Genomic DNA, 25,142 nt, shown 5'->3' on the forward strand with positions numbered 1-25,142 from the left:
ATTATCCAGACTAGGAAGTGCGTCTCCTAGGGTTCAATGGAAGAACTTGACTAGACAGTGTGTCTTCTAGGAGTAATGGTTCAAGTTAGAAAGTGCGTTACCTAACACATGAAAACTGACATACCCTGACTAGGAAGTACGTCTCTTAGGAGTCAAATGAAATGACTCGACTAGAAAGTGCGTCTTCTAGGAGTGGATGTTCAAGTTAGAAAGTGTGTTACCTAACAAATGAAAACTAACTTATTCAGACTAGGAAGTGCGTCTTCTAGGGGTTGAATGAAATGAATCGACTAGAAAGTGCGTCTTCTAGGAGTAATATTCAAGTTAGGATACCTAACAAATGAAAACTGACTTATTCAGACTAGGAAGTGTGTTTCCTAGGGATTAAATGAAATGACTCGACTAGAAAGTGCGTCTTCCAGGAATGACGGTTCAAGTTAGGAAGTGCATCACCTAACACATGAAAAATGACTTACCCAAACAAGGAAATGCATCTCCTAGGGGTATAGGATGATGAGTTTTTACTATGATTGTGATTACTAAATATGTATAGCAATATTGCCTCTTACATTTGCAAAATGAGGAATTACATCTTTTGATATTTAGGCTTTGAAGCCCTTGATTTGAAGGTAACATGTTTTTGTTTCATATAAGAAAATTTTTTAATTTTAAAACACGATGGTTGATTTGTGGCATTTGGCCATTAAGGCAATCTCTTGCACTTGTCATATTCAGCTCCATTGCAAAACATTGATAGGTATTGTTGACTTGCTGTAGTATTGACCCCAAATTCTAACTACTAAAACCTTTTGAATCAAATCATATTTATCTTGCATGATGCCTCTAGGTTCAACTTCAAATTCACCTCTTATACTTTTGTGAGTCAAAAAATAATCGGGTGATAAGCATTCTTGAATATTTTACTTTATTTTAAAGCATGTTAACTTGGTGCAGCAGCCCTTTGTCATGCTTTATGCAATTGAGGGAGTTGGTAGCAAGTTTTGAAGTTCTTTCTCCCTTGTCTTGACATAAATTTGACTCAAAATACATGAAAGATGTCGATATTAATTTTTCATTCGATGACAAAGACACAAAATCAAAAAGAAAAATAATAATACAAAGAAAAGAAAAAGACAATAGACATCTCTTTTCAAAAACGACAAAAATGAAAACTTATCTGGATGTGGCAGGTGATTCCAGTGATTATGACATGCATTTTGAATTACATAACCTGATCTACCCAAACTAATCGCTATCAACTTTTTCCCACTCATTGAATTTGAATTGGAGTCATTCTTGAACAATCCTTCTTCGACTAGTGACACCTCAATGGATTTTTGCCAATGAGCCGATCTCATTTTCATTTATTTCTCAGCTCACCGTTGCCTTATGGTGTCCGTAAGGATTCTCACCAATAAGACTCTCTCATTTTTTATTGTTCTCACAACTCACTGTCGCCTTATGGTGTCCACAATATGAAACCTCATATACTTATACATGTTTAGCCTTGACATTCTCAAAGATTGATCTGAAAGTCTTTCTTTGGTTGTAACTTGGCTTTTGGATAGGGTAAGAAAGAAAGGACGGCATGAGGCTAAAAAATATACATGACATTAGGTGAAGCATACAACTTTTGAAATCGACTCTTAAGGAAATAAATTTTTGCCCCAATTTTATTTCATACTGGGTAAATTGAATTTTTACTTGGTTAGATCGAACCCTAGAATAGGGCTGCCTACATATCTTGTCATAGCAAGAATCAGGTTAAACGTAGTTCAGACAAATCATTCTCTTTTTTTTTTTGAAATGAACCTGGGCTCTCATTTTTTCTTTTCTTTGATTCTTCTCTTTTTGGTTTTTTTTTTTCAGTTCCATTTTTCTGACTCCATTTTCTTCTTGACACACATTTTTTTTTTGACTTCATTTTTTCTTGACATTTTTCTGACTCCATTTTTCTTGACACCTTTTTTTTTTTTCAAACTCTATTTTGATTTCAAAAGAGGGGTATGAAATAAAATAAAACTAAAGCTCAAAAGGGGTCACAAAGGATGACACTACATTTGGATAGCAGAATGAAATGCCTTCGTCATATCAATCCTTAAAAATGGAAACATTTAACATGCAATCTGTGAGTGAACATAAAGATCATGTATATTTTTTTTCAATATTGACCTTGACTGAATATGTATGTCACTACTTCTCATGCACTTGTCAAACAGAAAGGTCCAATTATATTCACATTCCTCCTATTAAAGGACTCATGAGTTCTTACGCTAACTTCTTTTGCTTCTCCTGACAATGGAGACTATATATCTTCTGATCGCTCTCATTTAAAGTGTTTGAGATTGACCTTCTCATTGATGAACAAGTCATTTTTTATTCACAAAGTGATTGTTTCAATCCATTCAAGTGAGACTTTAACTTAATCAACAAATATCTCAACATTTTACTTATTTCCTTACATGATTTTTTCTTTCAACTCTATTTTCCTGGTCAAGTGTTTCAGGATTAGATTAGGTTTTAAGATCTGGTGAAAATTTATCATGCATATCGTATCATTAGAACCACCATAAAAGAATTGTGTAAAGAAAGGAAAGACGAAGAAATAATATATATATTAAAATAAAGTAAAATAAAATACAATAAATAAATAAATAAAAGAGACACTACATTTTGTTAAAGGAAAAGATGACCGAGTTTCAACATAAATGACATATAGAAAAGATTTTTCCGTATGTGTCCCCCTAAGTATAGTATTGTGTGTAATATATAGGGTGTAGGGGGTTGAGAAGTTGAGGGAGTTGGAGGAAAATTAGGAGGTGGTTGGGGTAGGTTAGGATAAGATAAGATTCTTTTTTTAAAATATTAATAATAACAAAAAATAATAAATAAATAAAATAATAATAATAATAATAATAATAATAATAATAATAATAACAATAATAATAATAATAATAATATAATAATAACTAATTAATTTTTATATTTAATAAAATACAATAAAAGTTTTAAAATAGCCAAAAATAAATATAATTAAGATAGTACTAAAGTTACTAACTTATTTATTTTAAAAGAAACATATTTTATTTTTTATTTTTTGTATTATTATTATTTTTTAAATTAGAATAAAATAAAATAATATCTTAAAATTAACTTCATTTAGATATTTACCTTTTAACGAAAAATTTATTAAAATAAAATAAGAATTTAAATAATATTATATCAAATATAAATATTTAATATTGAAAAATATATATATTAAACTCGGGAGGGTCAAAATCACGTGTCTACACTTATAATATATGTTAATTAATTAATAAAAGATATATTGATATATATGTATAAGGGATAGAGATATATTTTTTATATGAAAAAAATAATTTTCTATTTCTACTTCCCTTTTTTTCAAAAAAAAAGCAGAATTTTTTTTATCCCCAACACCCTTGTAAAGACCTCCTAAGGGGTGTTTAGACAAGTTCCGCCATTAATTTTTGAACCAAAAGAATAATACTGTCAACTTTCACTTTCCAAAAATAATTTCCCATTAGCTTCGGTTCCAAACCAAAGAAAAAACTCGACCGTTGCCTCCAACCCTAATTTCAAATCTTACCAACTCCTACAACTGCTCTAAAGTTGATAGAAATTCAAGAAACCACTCCTACAAGCCCTATCATTTTCTCCATTTCTCCAAAAATGGTGTCCAAAGTCATCAAAAGAACTCCAACAAAGTCCATCAAGAACCGGAGGAATGTTCGTCGTAGTAGCCGGAAGAAATCCCCTGCTAAAAATCCAGCTTCTGTAGTTGTTGCTTCTATTAACAAGTCTTTGTACACTTGTCATCGTCGTCTTATTAAACTCTTCTCCAAATTCGCCCGTCTTTCTACTCCTAAGAGAAGTCCTAGCAAGAAAGGATATCAGCTTCTTGGTAAAGTGTTTGATGAACCTGAAAATGGGATCAGTTTGAGGAGATCTCTTTTTAATGATGGAAATGCTCTTCCTCCGTTGGTTACATCAGAGAAAAAGACGATTTTTCTTGACTTGGATGAGACTTTAGTGCATTCTAATCCAAACCCACCTCCAGAAAAGTACGATTTTGTTGTTAGGCCGGTGATTGATGGACACAGAGTAGAGTTTTATGTGTTGAAGAGGCCGTTTCTGGATGAATTTTTGGAGTTTTTGAGTGAGAAGTTTGAGGTTGTTGTGTTCACTGCTGGGCTTAAGGAGTATGCTTCTCTTGTTCTTGATAGAATAGATAGGAAAGGTTTGATTTCGCATAGATTGTATCGGGATTCTTGCAAGGAAGTTGATGGGAAGTTTGTGAAGGACTTGGCTGACACCGGGAGAGATATGAAGAGGGTGGTGATCGTTGATGATAACCCGAATTCTTACCTTTTTCAGCCGGAAAATGCTATTCCGATTAGGCCATTTACCGATGATCTTGCTGATGGGGAGCTCAAGAAGCTCATTGAGTTCCTTGGTGGGTGTAATGAAGTTGAAGATATGAGGGATGCTGTGAAGGTTTATCTTGCTGAAGAAGAAGAATGCATATCAGTGGAAATTTAATCCTTTTTTTTTCTTTCTTTTTATGCTTAATTTATTTCTGCATTTGCTTTTGGTTGCTTTTCTGGGGGACTGATGTAATAGGTTGAACACCTTTTGTGTTCAATTGGAAATGAGATATGAAACTGGGAACTGTATACAATTCTGAAAATTTTAGTGCAAAACTGTCCGTGTTTGTTCTCCTGAGATTCTTGAGTAGTAAGGTTGAAGTAAAGTTATTGTTCTCCCAACTGAGACGAGTCACTTGGTGTTGAATTCAAAAGCTGTCAATCTTGGGAATTAAGGCTTTAGAATTTAATTCTAGTAGTCAATTCAAGAGTTCAATGTTTAGTAGATTTCTACTCAGTTGCAGCGTGACCATCATCCTCTCCCACAGGCCACAATTGCATTGCTCTCAAGTTCAGCTTCTCCATGAGAGTTGGTCTTTAAGCTGCTTCTAACTTGCCAATTGATTTTCAGCAGCACGGAGTTTTGCAACTGCAGCTGTTCTTCAGCTAACAGCCAGAGTACATGGATCAAAAAGTCGAAACAGTTTCATATAAAATTTTCCCAAGGGAAGGATAAGATTGTCGTCAAGATTTATGTATACGCGTGAGCTGGTGTCATTTTTAACATTCTACGCAACCATGGTCTCCTTAATACTAATACACAGTTCTAGCTTGAATTAACTTCTGCTTTTTACCCTCGTTCAAAGCAAACAATTGCTAATCTTAAGAAGTCCCCATCAAGGTAATTTGCATAACAAGTATACTTATACAGTTTGAATAACAAGTGGAACTAACTTCTTAGAGGAGGACTTCAGATATCAAAAGAGCTGCTGCATGCACCAGACATATACAACAACTACAATCTTCAGATGAAGCACTCTCATAGTTTTAGAATGTGAATTACAGGGGAAAATAATACTAACTTTTTTGTTAACAAGAAAAGACCTCAACTTTATCCTGCCAGCTTCTTCATTAGGTGATTCATAATGTGGGTTAAATATATCAAGTCTCTCTAACACCACTTTTGAAGTTGCTAAGTCCTGCATAACCAGCAATGCACAAGCTCTGAATGGGATAAAGCAGATTTGGCTGTAAAAACATCCATTTTCCCTCACTAATAATTATCATCACATGATAATATGATATCACCAAAATACCTGGTGTATCACTTAGGAGACACAAAAAGCAGCAAAAATAGTTGACGGATAAATAGAAGCGAAGCCCCTTTCTATCAGGAATGACAGTCTAAAGATTAAAATAGAAGCCGATATTGGCTCTCAGGATTTTCAAGGAAACCTTTGTCAAACAAGCATAGGAGCAGATGGCACAGAGATTCAGGATGAATCATTACTAGCTGTGATGAGAATCTCCAAGCTCCCGAAATAAATTTTGCCTACGTAGTAATTATCATCCTTAAAAACTTAAGTTAGCAGATCATGCATAACTCAAAGGTGGACGTGTTTTCTGAGAAAAACACAAGATAAAATTTACTTCACACTAGTGCATTGCCTCCTATTCTCTAAGCCCCTTCCAAAACGATGTCAATCATATAGTAGCATCTTGTTGATGTACTAATTAGCACCAATTCAATAAGCCCCTTCCAATACTATGTCAATCATATAGTAGCATCTTGTTGATCTACTAATTAGCACCAATTCAATAGATATGTTCCACTAGAAAATAAGTCAATCATGTCCCTAACTTAAAACTCAAGGTTAAGGATTCGTAAGATAGTTTAAGAGGGACGACAATGAAGTTCCAAAGTATTCAGAAGAAACCTCCTACATGATCGCCCTATTCCACCTACAAAGAATAGCTCATTTTTACCCATAAAACTTACATTGCGCCTCCTTCCGCCACCATCACCCAACAACAACAACACACCCAGTATAATCCCACAAAGTTGAGTCTGGGGTGGGTAGAGTGTACGCAAACCTTACCTCTGCCTCAGAGGTAGAGAGGCTGTTTTCGATACACAATTGTCTCAAGGAAAAAAAAGAGCAGAGCAGTCCAAGAGAAAGAAGTAATAGAAGTATAAGAAATAACATATAGTAACAGTACAGTAACTACAACAAAATAATATGACAGCCGAAGTGCAAGAAACAACAAATAATATCCCAAATCAAAGCACAATCCTTTTCTTCACCTCAGCCAAAAAGGTAAACCTCAAATAAGGTAGAAAACCATCAATGCAAAGGTAAAAAACTGAAAGCTTAAACGCAGCTCTGGCTATAACAGATTTGGTTGACAACAGTAGTAAACCAGTGAATCACTTTTTTAGCACAAGCCGAACACTAAGCTGTCAATATCAGCATTGAGAAACTAATAGAAATCAAATATACCATCCAAAATTAAACAAACACCATCACTGCAAATTAACTAGTCTCTCTAGTATAAATGGAAAAGCATCACTTCATTTATCAAACACAATATATACAAAAGCATATCTTTTTTCTTCTCCAAAACAGAACAGTAGGCCTAAATGTTGCTAACATCACATTAAACCAAAAACAACTCACCCACTATAATCCCACAAAGTGGGGTTCGGAGAGGATAGAGTACACGCAGACATTACCCCTACCTCGTGGGGTTAGACGGACTGTTTCCGAAAGACCCTCGGCTCAAGTGCAGCTCAAATAAACTTCACCCCAAAGCTCAAAACTCAAAAAAGACAACTGAAAAAACAAAAAGGTAGTAACTTTTTTTTGTTTATCTGAATCTAGTCAGATGACAAGTGAAGATCTGTGAGGGTAATCTAGAAGCTTCAGATTTGACGAAACAAGCGTCATCAAGAACGTCACTTGTGCACCATCGACACTCTTGGTTCTGAAAGCAATCAGATTTTGACCCGATATTCCCGCATTTGGGTACCCGATTTGAGTATTTTCTTCTACTACCCAATGGCCTACGAACTGGATCTCCAACAACAAACCCGTTTGATGAAAGCAGCAGCAGCAGGAGAAGAAGCAGTACAAGTGAGAAATGGGTACTAATGAGCATTTTCATAGGAAAAAAAGAAGGATAATAAAAAGTTGATTCTGCAAGAAATTCGCCGGAAGATTAGCTATGGATTCATTCAACAAGGGTTAAAATAGAGTTTTGGGTAAGGGCTGTGAAAATTTGTTGAGAAACAATGAGTAAAAATGATTGGCCCATGCAGGTCTCGAACCTGCGACCTTCGCGTTATTAGCACGACGCTCTAACCAACTGAGTAATGGGCCACGTTGTCTTGAGATTGCTAAAATTACAATATGTATTATAACTTTTTATTTGACAATCACGTCGATTTTAAATTATACAAGAATTGGCTCAGTTTTTGAGATTATGTAATCAGAATATCTAATACTACTTAAAACTACATGAAGCTAGGAATATGATTTGATTATGAAAGATAGTGAATGAGATTGTACTGTGTGCAAAAAGATATTGTTGTATAACTAACTCTATTCCATCTTTTACTTTTTACGAAACGGATTAAATTTTCAGACACTTAATATTTGTATCACGAATAAATTTATTTATGTACCTTATATAAAGAAAAAAAAACATAGCTTCATACAAGTCATAAGTGGTTCTTGCTTTTATCTCTTACTATTAGTGTTGGAATTGCTTAGATTGACGCAAATAGTAGTGCGGATAAATGTTTTGCCAGTTTAAAACAATTTGTTACAATGATAGTATTAATTAAGTTCAAATAAATGAGACAAACGCGAAGATTTAAAGATAAAAAGATGGCAGCTAAATCAGATTGTGGGATAAGGATTAGGTGCCTACTTAGCTATATATCTTATGATGGGACACTGATAGTGAGGCTATGGGCCAAAACCAAATGTTATTGCTCTACATCCTAATCCCTGTAATTCCATTTGTTCACAAGTCAAAATTATATATATGTGCATCCCTAACTTAATCAAATTGTCTTTAATTTTATATAGTGTTTTCTTGGTCTAAACGCAATTGAGTTGTGGAAGATTCAGTATAGCTTAAAAAAAGAAAAAGAAATAAATATTGTAGCGTAAGAAGATTGCACAACATGATGATACATCATATCAAAAATAATCAAAGTATTAAATACACAATATATCTCTAGTCTTTCATTTTCATGTATAGAAAAACACTTGCAAGAAATAGACACAAAAATATATATACTGCACAAAGGCCACCCCGCCCTTTCATTCACGTTAACCTCTTAACTTTGAAATTCTCAAAATGTTTTTAGGGACATCTCTAAATTATGTCATCGATCGGAAAGGGCATTAATCATAAAATAAAAAAACACAAAGTAGTACACACATGACATATGATGTCACAGGCTTGAAGGGGACAAGCTAAAATTTCTATATAAACACTAGATTAAGAACTTTATTTTCCATATCAATACTAAGCTAAGTATATATTAAGCTTCTGTTACCAATAAAGCATATAGATAGATAGATAGATTAATAAAAAAACTATGCTTCAAGGTCCAGGGGCATCGTTCATGTTTGGCTTGGCAGTTGGGACTATCCCAATGATGTCGATGGCCGTGTTTGGTTCTGCTAATGATTGCTTTAAAAAGCCGAGGCCGCCACCAACGGGTGGTGTTGCTGCTGGTGGAGGAGAAATTGCTTGTAGCAGTACTAGTACTAGTACAAGTGCTACTTCAAGATCAATTGGTAGCAGAAGAAGAATGGGCATTATTAGTGGTAATAATGTTGATGGTGGCAGGGAGAGAACTTATCCTAGTGTTATGCTTGTCAAGGAAGTACTTCCGTCACTTGTCCTGCGCTAGTCAAGGTGTGCAAGCTGGTTCAAACACCGCGATTTTCTTTTTTTTTTAAAAAAATGTGTGCTTAATTTGTGTGGATTTTAATATGGTAGGGTGTTGTGTGTGTAATTCGTGTAGGCCTTTGCGCTAGCTGTGATATGTATGTTTGTTCTTGTGTATTATAAATGTACTCTAGTATCTTAGACTTGTGATCTAGCTTTGCACATGTAACTTACTTTTAATTTGTTTGTATATACATCTTACTTGAGATTTTTGTTAATCAAGATTATGTACATAATCAAATAAAACTCAATTAATTCTTCTAATTAATCTCATGCTATACTATGGGAACGATACAAGAGGTATTCATACACAACTCTTTGTTGTGATAAGTGTTATTTTATGGTGTTCGGGTACAAGAATCTATATACATGCAACACCAACTTCAACTCTAGTTCAAGTCTAAGACAAGAACACTTTTGAAGTTACTTAACACCTTCAATACTAGATTATGAATAATTTATCTAAGAAATGTGTTTATTTTCAGAAAATAGATGAAATAGAATTTGTAAGGCCAAGTCCCCCGACTTCACGGAGTGTCCTTAAGGAATAATTCCTCTCACTGTACCCGAGGTTATGGAATCTTCCTCCCGGGATAAAATGACCTTTAATCCTAACAATAGCGGTACCGCAAATTGTTGGATTCAACGAACTCACTCAATAGTTTGATTGATCACACAGAATGCTTTGAAGACAAGAAGAGAGTTTGTATTTCAGAAAATTCGGGTCTAAACTTGTGGATGAAAGCAGGTTTATATAGCCTTCATATGCCTCTTCTGAAAAGTGACAATGGTTCACTTAAAGGTGTGATCTTTCCTAAAAGATCATGTCTGTTCGTCCAAAGTTTGCATGTTTTTCGAACAGGCAGACCATTTCATGAATCAGTGTCTCACTTCGTTGAAGGATTGCATCCTTCTAAAGCAACAGTGCGAAACAGTGTACCTTTCTGAAGCATCAGTTCGAAACAGTGCATCCTTTTGAAGCATCAATTCGAAACACTGCATGCATGCATATAACTGGACGATTAAAACACATAAAAAACTTACTGCATTTATATTTTTCCCTTCGGATTAAATTTTTGTCAAATAAATTTCGTCCAAAAAGATAGATCTCATCGATCGATCATTTTTCAAATCCGAATTCGAAGCCGAGTGAGCAACGACGACGGTGCGAGGCATCTCTTATTTCTTGCCTCACTTACCAAGTGGAATAAGTGTTTCTTAATATAAACACCTGAAAGTCACATTCTCCCACCAATGTGGGAGAAATAGTATACTTTCCATTTTAAAGTACACTTTTCATTTTAGTGTTTTCTTCTCTATTTTTTCCTTCCACTTAGTTTTCTCCATTTTTCATTCACACTTTTCATATACTTTGAACCCAACAAACCCCCACATGAATGAGAAATGGCTATTTTTCATTAAATTTTTACGGACAAGTATGTGATGATCGATCATTTTTCAAATCCAAATCCAAATCCGAGCGAGCGACGACGACGACGGTGCGAGGCATCTCTTATTTCTTACCTCACTTACCAAGTGTAATAAGTGTTTCTTAATATAAACACTTGAAAGTCACATTCTCCAACCAATGTGGGAGAAATGGTATACTTTCTATTTTAGAGTACACTTTCCATTTTAGTGTTTTCTTCTCTATTGTTTCCTTCCACTTGGTTTCTTCCATTTTTCATTCACACTTTTCATATACTTTTAACCCAACAATTTCCCACATGAATGGGAAATAACTATTTTTCGTTAAATTTTTATGGACAAGTATGCGATGATCAAGTAAAGACTGATTGCATCTGGATAAGTGGGTTTTCCTTTGAGCTTTCCGTAATGAACATGCATCGGATGCACTCTTCAATCGGTAGATTTGATATCTTTGAACTGTCGATCTTTAATGTACACCTAGACAACACATGTCACACAACCAGCCTTTTACCGTTTATGGTTCTCACAGTTTTGTTTTTTCTAGCCATAATGCGTCCTGGTTTCATGAGAGCTTAGAGAATAGGCCTTTGCTAATATTCTCCTTGAAGCGGCATCCACTTCGCCCTCACATAGGTGATTTCTAAACGTTCAATCCTATAGATTAAACTATTTGGTCAAATATGCTAAATTTAGATAATCATTAAAAGACTTTTCACCTTAAGTCTTATCCTTGTTACTAAACATTGTCTACATCATGCGAATGGGTTGGGTAATTGACAAAGTTGAACCTGTCAGACACAACTTTGTTTGTTCTCATTAAACCTAGCTCTTGGGATCGCTAGTTTGCTAGGTAGAGTTACCGCCATGCTAACTTGTCCTAGGCCTTAAACTCATTCCCTTGAATATCCTTTCCACTCATTCTCTAGATAGGCCTTTTATAAGTGGATCCGATACATTATACTTTAATTTTACATAGTCAACAGTGATAATTCCACTAGAAAGAAGTTTTCTAACGGTATTATGTCTTCGTCGTATGTGACGAGATTTACCGTTGTACATCATGCTCTCTGCCCTACCTATTGTCGCTTGGTTATCACAATGTATACATACTGGTGCCACTGGTTTGGGCCAATAAGGAATATCTTCCAAGAAATTTCATATCCATTCTGCTTCTTCACCGGCTTTATCCAATGAGATAAATTCAGATTTCATTGTAGAGCGAGCAATACAAGTCTGTTTGAATGATTTCCAAGAGACTGCTCTTCCACCGATAGTAAATACATATCCACTTGTGGATTTTACTTCGTTTGATCCGGTAATCCAATTTGCATTACTATATCCTTTGAGTACCGTGGGATATTTATTATAATGCAAAGCATAGTCTTGAGTGTATTTAAGAAATTCCAAAACTCTTTTCATTGTTATACAATGAGTTTTGTTGGGATTACTCGTGGACCGACTCAATTTACTAATAATACATACTATGTCTGGTCGTGTACAGTTCATTATATACATTAAACATCCCAATACTCTTACGTACTCCAATTGTGAGTCACTTTCACCTTCATTCTTTCAAAGTGCAAAGCTCACATCCAATGGAGTCTTGGCAATACCGAATTCCATATACTTGAATTTGTCAAGTACATTTTCGATATAATGAGACTGTGACAATGCCAACCCTTGTGGAGTTCTATGGATTCTTATTCCTAAGATCACATCCGCAACTCCAAGGTCTTTCATATCAAACTTACTCTTGAGCATTCATTTCGTTGCATTTATGTCAGAAATGTCTCTAATGATGATCAACATATCATCCACATATAAACAAACAATGATTTGGTGATTCGAAATGTCTTTAATATAAACATATTTATCACATTCATTTATCTTGAACCCGTTTGGCAACATGGTTTGGTCAAACTTTCCATGTCATTGTTTAGGTGCTTGCTTTAGTCCATAAAGTAACTTAACAAGTTTATACACCTTATTTTCTTTTCCTGTAACCACAAAACCCTCAGGCTATTCCATGTAAATTTCTTCCTCTAATTCTCCATTTAGGAATGAGATTTTCACACCCATTTGATGGATTTCAAGACCATATACCGCCGCTAAGGCAATTAACATTCGAATCGATGTTATCCTTGTTACCGGCGAGTATGTATCAAAGTAATCAAGGCCTTCTTTTTGTTTGAAACCTTTTACTACAAGTCTTGCCTTGTATTTGTCAACAGTACCATCCACTTTCATTTTCCTTTTGAAGATCCATTTAGAACCTAAAGGTTTATTTTCTGGAGGAAGATCAACCAATTCCTACGTATGATTGATTAAGATTGAATCAATCTCACTGTTGACTACCTCTTTCCAAAAAGATGAGTCTGATGATGATATCGCTTCTTTAAATGTTTGAGGCTCATTTTCTAAGAGAAATATTACAAAATCTTATCCAAACTAAGTCGACGTTCTTTGACATGTACTACGTCTTGGATTCTCTTCATTATGTACATTCTCACTTGGTTCATCTCGAGGTCGTTTAGATCCTCCACTAGATTGTTCATGTCTAATTTTATACGGGTAAATATTTTCAAAGAATTCAGCATTATCTGATTCAATTACCGTATTTTCATTTATATTCGGATGTTCGGATTTATGAACCAAAAACTGACATGCTTTACTGCTTTTAGCATATCCTATGAACACGCAGTCCACAGTCTTAGGTCTTATCTTAACCTTTTCAGGCATAGGAACTTGGACCTTTGCTAGATACCCTTACACTTTGAAATATTTCAAGTTGGGTTTCCTTTCTTTCCATTTTTCATAAGGAATTGACTGTGTCTTACTATAGAGAATTCTATTGAGTATACGATTGGCTGTAAGGATAGCCTCCCCCCACAAGTTTTGCAGTAAATCGGAACTTATAAGTAAAGTATTCATCATTTCCTTCAACGTTTGATTTTTCCTTTCCGCAATTCCGTTAGATTGAGGTGAATACGGGGTCGTAGTTTGATGGGCGATTTTATTCTCTACATATATTTCGGCGAAGGGAGATTCATATTTTTTGCCCTTATCACTTCTTATCATTTTTATCTTTTTCTATTACTGATTTTCTACTTCAGTTTTGCATTGCCTAAATGCATCTATTGCTTCATCCTTACTATTTAGCAAGTAGAAATAACAATATCTAGTGCAATCGTCAATAAAAGTTATGAAATACTTTTTTCCATCACGTGATGGTGTTGACTTCATATCACAACTATCAGTGTGTATTAAGTCGAAGGGATTGGAATTCCTTTCAACGGACTTATAAGAATGCTTTGCATACTTTAATTCCACACACATTTGACACTTTGATTTATTGCACTCAAAGTTTGGCAAAACCTCTAAGTTAATCAGTTTTCATAACGTTTTGTAATTAACATGGCCTAAACATTCATGCCACAAATAATAAGACTCAAGCAAGTAAGAAGAATTTGAATTTTTATTGATTTCAACATTCATTACATTCATCTTATAAAGGCCCTCGGTGAGATAGTCTTTTCCTACATATACTTCTCCTTTGCTAATTATAATTTTTAAAGAAACGGTTACACATTTGAATCCGTTGTTGTCTAGAAGTGAAACAGAAATCAAGTTCCTACGTAACTCCGGAACGTACAAGACATTATTAAGTGTCAAAACCTTTCCTGAAGTCATTTTTAATCCCACTTTTCCTGTAGATCATTTCTTCTACTTGAGTCGGAGCGAATGACGAAAACAACTCTTTGTTGGCACAAATATAGCGGGTGGCACCTGAATCCATCCACCACTCGCGAGGATTCCCCACCAAGTTGCATTCTTAAAACATAGCACACAGATCATCACATTCTCTGTTGGACTCAAACATATTTGCTTGGTCCTTTTTCTTGCCTTTATTAGGGGCACGACAATCCGTGGACTTATGGCCAATCTTGCCACAGTTGAAGAATTTTCCCTTGAATTTCTTCTTGGGTTGATTGTTTCCATATTTAACTTTCTTCCTTTTCTTAGAATTGTTTTGGTCATCTTCTACAATATGTGCTTCATTAATTGTAGAATTCTCTTTTGACCTTCTCTCGGCAGCTTTATTATCCTCTTCAATACGTAGTCGGACAATAAGATCTTCGACAATCATCTCCTTGTGTTTGTGCTTCAAGTAGTTTTTGAAGTCTTTCCACATAAGTGGTAGCTTCTCAATTATCGCTGCTACTTGAAATGCATCATTCACAATCAAACCTACAAAACAATTTATGTGAGTAATAAGAACATTTTTAATTTGTTAAACTAAGGTATTTTTCAAAGATATACCTTCCGCTAGGAGATCGTGGATGATTACTTGTAATTCCTGCACTTGAGAGACAACCGATTTGCTATCTATCATTTTAAAGTTCAAGAACCTTGCAACGAAGAATTTCTTAATTCCCGCATCCTCTATCTTGTATTTTCGTTCTAGTGCCCCCCCTCCCCACAATTTCTTCGATGTCTTAGTTCCACTGTAAACATTATAGAGGTCGTCTTGGAGACCACTCAAGATATAATTCCTGCAAAGGAAGTCCGAGTGTTTCCAAGCCTCTAAAATTATGAAACGCTCTTTGTCCGAGGTTCCCTCGGGCACCTCAGGAGCATCCTCACTAGTGAACCTTTGAAGACATAGTGTTGTGAGGTAGAAGAACATTTTCTACTGCCATCGCTTAAAGTCAATGCCCACAAATTTTCTGGGCTTCTCTGCAGGTGCCATTGGTTGCGGAGCATTTGCTCAACTTGTTGAGGCAATACTAGTTGCCCCCACAGTCGTAGCCGCATCTTGCATTTGACTTTCGTTAGTCATTTTTCCTGTCACCACATGACAATAAAATTTAGTATTTTCAGAATACTACTTATAAAGTTAAGCAACTTTAAAGTCTACTTCTTGTTTCTAGTTAACGATGAAGTTTTTATGAGTTCCAATCGTCAACCGAGTTATCTTTAACTTGTGATGAAGATTTTATGTCTTTGAATCACTAATTAAGTTCAAACGGAGTAGAAAGCTTGGAGCTTTAATCTCCAAAAATAAGCAATACAGATTCTGCAAGATTTATTCCTCAAGATTGTTATTTTATGATGTTCGGGTACAAGAATCTGTATACATGCAACACCAACTTCAACGCTAGTTCCAGTCTAAGACAAGAACACTTTTGAAGTTACTTAACACCTTCAACACTAGATTATGAATAATCTATCTAAGAAGTGTGTTTATTTTCAGAAAATAGATGAAATAGAATTTGTGTCCTTAAGGAATAATTCCCCTCACTGTACCCGAGGTTATGAAATCTTCCTCCTAGGATAAAATGGCCTTCAATCCAAACAATAGCGGTACCTCAAATTGTTGTATTCAACGAACTCACTCAACAGTTTGATTGATCACACAGAATGCTTTGAAGACAAGAAGAGAGTTTGTATTTCAGAAAATTCGTGTCTAAACCTGTGGATGAAAGCAGGTTTATATAGCCTTCATATGCCTCTTCTGAAAAGTGGCAATGGTTCACTTAAAGGTGTGACCTTTCCTGAAAGATCATGTCTGTTCGTCCAAAGTTTGCATCTTTTCCGAATAGGCAGACCATTTCATGAATTAGCGTGTCATTTCGTTGAAGGATTGTATCCTTCTGAAGCATCAGTTCGAAACAGTGCATCCTTTTGAAGCACCAGTTCGAAACACTGCATACATGCATATAACTGGAGGATCAAATCAAAGAAAAAACTTACTGCGTTTATATTTTTCCCTTCAGATTAAATTTCTATCAAATAAATTTTGTCCAAAAAGATAGATCTCATCAATTGATCATCAAATCCAAAGCTAGAGCCGAGCGACAACGATGACGGTGTGAGGCATCTCTTATTTCTTGCCTCACTTACCAAGTGGAATATGTGTTTCTTAATATAAATACTTGAAAGTCACATTCTCCCACTAATGTGGGAGAAATAGTATACTTTCCATTTTAGAGTACACTTTCCATTTTAGTGTTTTTTTCTCTATTTTTTCCTTTCATTTGGTTTCCTCCATTTTTCATTCACACTTTTCATATACTCTGAATCCAACAATAAGTGTTAGTTTGAATCATCAATTTGAGCTAATTAAACTACCTTGTAGTTTAATCTGTCAAACCAAAGATATAAAAGAGTATGGTTTATAACTTAACTCATAAAAGATCATTGAAACAGTAAGTAAACTTGTCAAGCATGCATTTGGAATACACCCCTTTGAGCATTAATTAGTTCATCGATCAAATTTTAAGCATTAACCTTCATGAAAGGTGTTATATTTGCTTTATTAAGATAATCTATTCATGAGCAATAACAATCTCACGATTTTTTTTTGGTTAATTATGTTTTACGAGTTACTTTGGTCAATCATCAATGATGTTTAAATCGGATAATATGGCCCATAGATACAAAAATCAACGAGCAGATCAAACCTAATCTTGAAGTTGTTTTCATATTAATAGATTTGTATTTGACTTCCTCTCATTAGATTATTCTAATTTCCGCAGTAATAATTAGTAATAACTAATCGATCAGTACTTAATTAGGCCCTATACAGTATACATCATGATGTAGGACAAATAATCTGAACTTCTTACAAGTTTCGTATAAGAAAGTTCGTTATACACTCGAATTCAGAAACAATTTACACGTACGATAGAAATGGTAATGCAATTACTTAGTGAAGGATAATAAGGGTCAAAGTAAACTAATTAACAATAGGATGACTAGATTAATTAGACAATGGACAAGACTAATACGTTGATTCAATGTTCCACCAAACATTCGAAACTAAACCAAATAGTTAAGTCTCCCCCACTATTTTAATGCTACGATTAATTTGGTGTGCCGAAAATCAAGACTTACTAGCATAACTATTAATTTCAGATCAAATAAAGGCTCGAATTAAAATAAAGTAGTTTTTTAATTTATGTGTTTAAAAGTTAACAATAAGTGTGTTTGGATATCATAAATAGTGTTGAAACTGAAAACAAAAAAAATAGTTATCAATACCATAAATAAATTGAATTATATATAAATTTTAATTTTAATAATTCAAGAACAAAAGAGAAAGATGAAGAGGAAACTAGAGGGAAGAGATGGAGAGAAAGCGGCAAAGGAAAATAATATATTTAAGGGTTACAGAGTCAAGGTATTGTTGAAATTTGAAAAAAATATAAGAAATAAAAAGATAAATGTGTTGGTCAAACGTAAAATTAATATAACAAGTTAAAAGTTGCGGTACCCAACTTCTCAATTTTTAATTTCTTTTAAGTACTTTTTTATTTTGTCTAACACCTAAAAAAAGAGAAAAAATAAAATAAAATTTGATTTGATAAAATTTTAGTCCTATACAAACGAGATGAAAAATTTAGGATGGGTGAGACACAACCAACAAAAGTTGTGTGAGTCTCCTCCCTTTATTTGAAAAGTGAAAATATGGGTCCCACAATCACTTTATCCCACACTTTATCCTTTTTTATTCCATTTTCTCTCTTATTTTTTTTCTCTATTCCCTCCGTTTAATAATATCTATTCATTATTAACTTTATATATAATTAAAAAATAATAAATAATAAGGATAATTTTACTATACCACGTTTGAATATTATAAAATTTAGTTCTTTAGTAAAGAAATTGAGTAAAATGAGTAAATTATTTTTGATTTTTCAAATCGAACAAATATTCTCAGACATATATTTTTTAGTAATATGGACAAGTATTGTTGGACAACAGAAGTGATAAATTTGGAGTTGTATTTGATATAATTTTTGTAAAAAATATTTAAAATAATGTTCATACATGAATTTACTTAATTAAAGCATCAAAAGTGAAAAGTGAGTTGAAAAAAAATATTATAACCTATTTTCTAAATTTGGATTCACCTTCAAGTAGGATTAGAAATTTTCATTGTTAAATACCAATTTTAAATAAAATAAAAAGTTATTTCAAAAAAATCAGAATTTTATTAATTTGCAAAACCTTATATATGAAATTAGCTTACGCATAAGTCATATAAGGTTTTGAGAAAAATCAGATAAAGACACATACAAAATATTATTACAGTAATTATCATTTTCCATTTTCTATCCAAATTTAGAAAATAGGTTATAACATTTCTTTTTCAACTCATTTTTCACTTTTTATGTTTTATTTAAGTAAATTCATGTATTAACATTATTTTAAATCCTTTTTAGAAAAAATTACATCAAATACAACCAAATTTATTGTTTCCGTTGTCCAACAATACTTATTCATGTTATTCAAAAATATTATGTTTAACAATAGTTGTTCAGTTTAAAAAATCAATAATATTTTACTCATTTTTATCCATCTTACTCAATTTCTATACTAAAGAACTAAATTTATTATATTCAAACATGATATAATAAAATTATTTTTAATATTACTATTATTTTTTAATAATGTATCAAATTAATAGTAAATAAATATTATTAGACGAAAAAGTATAAAAAAAAATAAAAGAGAAAATGAAATAAAGAATGATGAAATGTAGGACAAAGTCAATGCGGGACTCATATTTCAGTTGTGATACAAAGGGTGGAGACTCACTCAATTTTTGTTGGTTCGCCTCACCAACCCTAAAATTTTCCCAAACTGGATTGTTGATTCTAGAAATTTAACTTGATAGAAGCCGTGCTGAACTTGGCTTCCTCTTCATTGTTTCCCTATTAGGCAGTAAAATCAAGTTATATATATCAAGGCTAAAATTAATATGATATATCATCAATTCTTATTAAATACCCAAAAAATCTCTTAGAACTCAAGGGAAAAAAAAGAGGGAGAGAAAATGGTTAGGCTTTCTGTTAGGGAAAATAGTGCAGACCTTGCATTTCAGGATTCAAAGCTAGCATTCATGGTTAGCATGATCGCTGCTTCAATCTCAATGATGGCAATCGTCATATTTGCCTGTGCCAAATCCTCCACAAAACGTAAGAAGAAGAAGAATCCATATAGTGGTGGTGGTGGTGGTGGTGATAAAACCTCCGCTAAAACCGTTGTTATTGGTGAAAGTAAAGCACAAAAAACTAGTGCAACTTCTGCCCCCGCATGTTCAGCTGCAGAAACTACAACTTTTTTTGTAGATATTCCAACCACTGATGATGTTTGCAATAATAATGACGAGAAAGATACTGGATGCCATGGTACTGGTGATGCCACGAAAAGTTCTGGTGGTGACGATGGTTGCAAAAATAATTACGTTATTAGTACTGATCGTACTGAAAGTAATTATGTTAGCGGTGACACTAATCATACTCATGCTAGCACAAACAGTACTACTAGTGGTGGAGGTGGTCATCATCATCATGACTGCACAAGTACTGGGAACACTGGTGGTGCTCACAGTAGTAGCGGAAGGAGTGGTGGTGGTGGAGGTTGGAATAGTGATCACGGTGGCAGTAGTTGGAGTGGCGGCGATCACGGCGGTGTCGGTGGTTTTAGCGGTGGTGGTGGTGATACTGGTGGTTTTAGTGGTGGAGGTTGGTGATCACAAAATTACTATAATACATTTTGGTGCAATTCTACAACCGTGAAAGCCAACTAAAGATCGAGTACTGTAATATTCTTGTAATTTACTCAAAATCCATTGATTTGTTCTTTAAAGTTATTATTTAGGTGTAATACATATATTTCAGTAATAGATTGAATCAAACTCGAAATTAATCTTCAAAATCGATATAAATAGACACAAATAAATTCTTGAACTTTTTGAGGCCAAACGCATTATTACTATCACCCTGCCTGATCCCAGTTTGATTTTTAGCGACAACTGCTTTCTCGTTCGCTTCTATTGGTCATTATTTTATTAATTGAATTTCTATTTTTACTTGTTATTTTTGAGATATCAAGAAAAAATATTTTTTTTATTTTAACTTTAGTATTAATTATTTATTCTCCAAATCATATTCAAGATATATTACTCCAAACCAATTAATAGAGATAGTATGAAAAAATAATCATATCAATAATTATTTTTTTAAAGAGTGTGTTACGTCAAGAAGTGCTAAGTAAAAATGAAGAAAGTACGAGCTATTGAGATAAAATTATTAGTGTAAAACACAATAAAAATCAATTTAGACATAAAGGGGAGAATGTTCTTTTTCTTTCAACATTCTGTGTAACAGTTCTCATTTTTATGCTCCCTTATTGATTCCAATCTAAAATATTAAAATTAGAAGGTGAAGGAGTGTCTATTGGTCAAAGGTGGATGGGAGTTTAATTTGCAAAGGTAAAACTGACATAGATGACCACTACTCTAACTAAAAGAGTTTAACTAATATGCCCTGACCATGCATGTAAATAGTACTATTATTTTACCCTACTTTGACCAGCTGTAACAGGCAATCAACCTGTTAGTTCCTATTTTGAAGGCGGACTTGCATACTAACTCTTCCCTTCCCTGTGTCTTGTAATCGACATGAACGATCAAATAAATTCTTTGCACGAACGATTAGATAAATTCTTTAACTCTTCAAATGACCACACACTTAAAATATACACGTTGTGTACGTGTCAAATCATGAAACTGATGAACCAATGAAATAATTGTTTCTAATTAACAATTTATCATCACATACAATATAATTTTTTCTAAAAATTACACAAATGTACAACTTATGTTTCCAATATTGTAAAAAATCTAACTCCCTAAACATATTATAAAAATCTCAACATTTACACAGAATATTATGTATATGTCGGCTATGTTATGTATATTAATAGGGAGAGAGATTAAAGTAATTAAAAAAATGAGAGAGAGTGTAATTACTTCTAAAAGGTTGGTATTTATGTTATTTATCCTAAATTTTTTATACAACCCCCCACCCCCGCTTTCCACCTTCTTCTACGTTCAAAGAGTCAACATACTTAAAAGTAAAAAAAGGCCAAATCAATCGTCAGTCCCCTGAACTTGACACGATCTTTCACTTCGACACCTCAGCGAGACCATATTCATTTTTGACACCTAAACCAGCTTTTAACTGTGTCATTTTGACACTTTTTTTTACAATCAATCGATTTTACAAAGTGTGTGTAATACACACGTTTTCTGACATGGCATACGACCAATTAAAAAAGGCATGTGACGTTCTTGTTTAAAAAAATGATTTTAAATAAATTATAATTTTAAAAAATAATTTTTAAATAATTAAATTTAATTTTAAATGAAAAATCAAAAAAAAAATACCCCCCACCCCCGCCCCCCCTCCCCCAACCAAACATCATCTTTTCTAAGTACCCCCACCACTCCAAGATTACCCCCACCACTCCAAGATTGTTGCAGCAACCTCCTTCCCTCCCCATAAACTAATGTTGCAGCAACGCAGCCCCCTCCCTCCCCACAAACAAAACTTCCAGCACCCCCCGCCCCCCCCCCCCCCCCCCCCGATCATCATCTCTAATTTTCATCTCTAAAAATTGTCTTCAAAATTTCTTCAGTTTTCTTCAATAACAATGGTCATAAGTGATTGCAATAGCAAAAATCGCGTCGTTTATCTCTTTTGCTTTGTTCAAAATACAACAAATCTGAGTCCTTAATAATCCATCACTGCAACAACCAACATACTCATAAATGGGGTCTGTGATTGAAATTTTCTGCAACAACAAATCATCATGGAGGGGTCAGAGAAATTAAAATTTTTTGTAAAGGATGATGCCCATATCTGCCTTGTCAATGAATTCGCCATTAATGACCAACAAAAATAATTTTCAAGATGATTTTTTAGTCTATAATTTTTTTTTCTTTTATGCTGAAAAGATGATTTTTTTTAATCAAACAATTAAGAAACAATAGTATTGGGAGAGAGGGACAACAACTATTGAGAGATTTGAAGAACATATTTGAGTTTAAGGTTGATGCAAAGGTGGAAAAATGGTGAAAAAATATGGAAAATGGCTGGAGTAATTGAGAAGAAGAAGAAGAAGAAGAGGAAAAAAAATTAAAAATAGACTAAATTCATCATTCACGCGCCTATAAAGAGTGTAATGAACTCTCTTTGTCATGTCAGCGAAAAATGTCAAAATGACACACTTATAGCTACTTGAAGTGTCAAAAATGAACATGGTCCAATTGAGGTGTCAAAATAAAAAATCGTACCAAATTTAGGTGGCCGCCGATGGATTTGGCCGAAAAAAAATATAAGGGAACCATATTAACAAATGAAGGTTTAGACTTTTTTATATTTAATTCAAATCAACATAAAAATTGAATTTTTATAGATCAAAATCAAGTTAAGTTTAATATATAAACGAGTTATAAATTAATTTAAATTTAAATAAAGACGTAAATCATATTTTCATGAGTTACGATTGACATCTATATAAATCAAAAAAATATAAATAAACTTCGGTGAAGTTCCTACCTGAATAAGATTGATTGAGCATAAATAAAGCGAGGAAAATCAAAGGAAAATATAAAAATATAAACAACATAAGCCCCAACACTTTACTATCTAATTACCCTCTCTCACATCTTTTATATTAATTACCTAATATCCCGGATATGATACATAAGTTTGATTCTGATGCATAAGTTTATGATACATTACAAACTAATTAATTGGAGATAAAAAAAAGAAAAAAATGGTATAAGCGCCTACAGTTGAGTAATTAACGAATGTAATTTAAGATTTTATCTGTTTAATTACATAAAATTCATTTCAACTTCATTTTTTGAAATTTGAATAATCAAGTCAAGCTTCATCAATCATAATCTTCCAAAACTAATTCATTCTTCGACCGTCCTTTCCCTATTCATCATGAATATATCGATTCTTCTAAGATATTCTGAAATTTGAAAAAAGTGAAATTGTGTATGAAAGTTACAAGAGTGATGGAATTGTAGTTAGCAAAAGTATTTTATATACGAGGTTGATTTCCGTTATAGCAACAGAGCTTAACATTGATGAATCAAAGAAAAAAATTGATGTTCGATATGTTGTTGAAGAAAATACATCGGCTATGGTGATTAGGAACGATAATGGTGTTCAAGTTTTCATCGAGTTGAAAAAAACTCTACTGAATTTGTAATATATCAGTTATGCATAACAACGATGGATAAATTGACTGGAGAGATACAAGTTGATGTTGAAACTGGTGTTGTGATTTTCGTAGAAGGAACAGTATAAAATGCATTAGCACTTGTTGTTGTCGAGTTGAGAAACAAGTACTCCTTGTACGTACCGAAAATTGCAACTATTAAATTTATTACTGCAAAATAAATAAGTGAAGGTCAAATAGTTGTACGAGGATAAAAAAAAAAACTCTTGCAGCTGTAATGGCAAAGTATGATTTAGATCACAATTTTAATTTCAGATCTGAGCAAAAAGAGGTATTGTAATCTATGTGTCTGGCTATTTTTGAATTGATGTTATTTGTGTTGTAATATGATATGTTACTGCGCATGACAGTTCTATTGTTTATGAAAACGAATTTCATAAGAGACGGTTAGTAAAATAGCGTTGTTGGTTTGTACGATACATTACTAATTATATTTTTTAATAGTGTATCCGAATTTTAAACAAACATGTCGAAAATTAAAATTTTATGTATCATTTTCTGATATTCTAATTTTTTTCTGATACATATAGCTTCTCTGTATTCTAAGTTTATAATCTATATCTAGAGCTATTTGTTGGTTGGTGTTGCTTGCTGTTGTAATATGATACATTACTGCTTATGACAATTTTAGTGTATAATGAAAACTAATATCATAAGAGACTATGAGTAGAATAGTGTTGTTAGTTATTATGATACATTACTAATTATGTTTTTTTAACAATGAATCATATTTTTAAAACAAAACATGTTGATAATTTTTTGATGCTGAATATTCTGATATTCTAACTTATTTTCTGATACATACAAATTTTCATTAATATCTTATGACAAAATATGCATTTATGCAGCTACAAGGCATCTTGCTCGAAGAATTTGAATATTTTCAAAATTCGTGTGTTCAACAATGAACATATATATTCAATGAGTGATGGGGTGCTAAAGCAGCTGCAAGCGACAGTTTTCGTAGTCCGTAGTTAGAGAGTTTTGGTGTCTTTTGTTTGGTACTGTACATTACTTTTGTGGATGTTGTATCTATGTTAGTTTTATCATGTTTCATGCTTTGACTATTTTTGTATATTGTCATGTGTCTTGAGCCGGGGATCTATCGGAAATAGCCTCTCTACTTCTTTAGAGGTAGTGGTATGGACTACGTACATTCTACCCTCCCCAAACCCCACTAGGTGTGAATATACTGAGTTTGTTGTTGTTGTTGTTTACAGTGTCAAAATTAGTAAATCACAAGAG

General features: G+C 33.4%; 1 protein-coding gene and 1 non-coding gene across 2 annotated transcripts; one reads left to right on the forward strand and one right to left on the reverse strand.

Annotated features, from left to right (window-relative positions):
• The first annotated feature begins 3,551 nt into the window (after nucleotides 1-3,551).
• Nucleotides 3,552-4,746, forward strand: LOC107861157 (CTD small phosphatase-like protein). Its single transcript, XM_016706527.2, has one exon. It carries the CDS (start codon nucleotides 3,694-3,696, stop codon nucleotides 4,561-4,563), a length of 870 nt encoding a protein of 289 aa, XP_016562013.2. The 5' UTR covers nucleotides 3,552-3,693; the 3' UTR covers nucleotides 4,564-4,746.
• Nucleotides 4,747-7,695: 2,949 nt separating this feature from the next.
• TRNAI-AAU lies at nucleotides 7,696-7,768 on the reverse strand. Its single transcript has one exon. It is a non-coding gene; the product is annotated as a tRNA-Ile (tRNA).
• Nucleotides 7,769-25,142: the final 17,374 nt, after the last annotated feature.

The sequence above is a fragment of the Capsicum annuum genome, chromosome 2 (genome assembly GCF_002878395.1).
Source record: "Capsicum annuum cultivar UCD-10X-F1 chromosome 2, UCD10Xv1.1, whole genome shotgun sequence".
NCBI lineage: Eukaryota > Viridiplantae > Streptophyta > Magnoliopsida > Solanales > Solanaceae > Capsicum > Capsicum annuum.

Bases quoted from the DNA above. Each gene is read 5' to 3' on its own strand.
- LOC107861157 (XM_016706527.2), top strand. From the start codon at position 3,694: ATGGTGTCCAAAGTCATCAAAAGAACTCCAACAAAGTCCATCAAGAAC.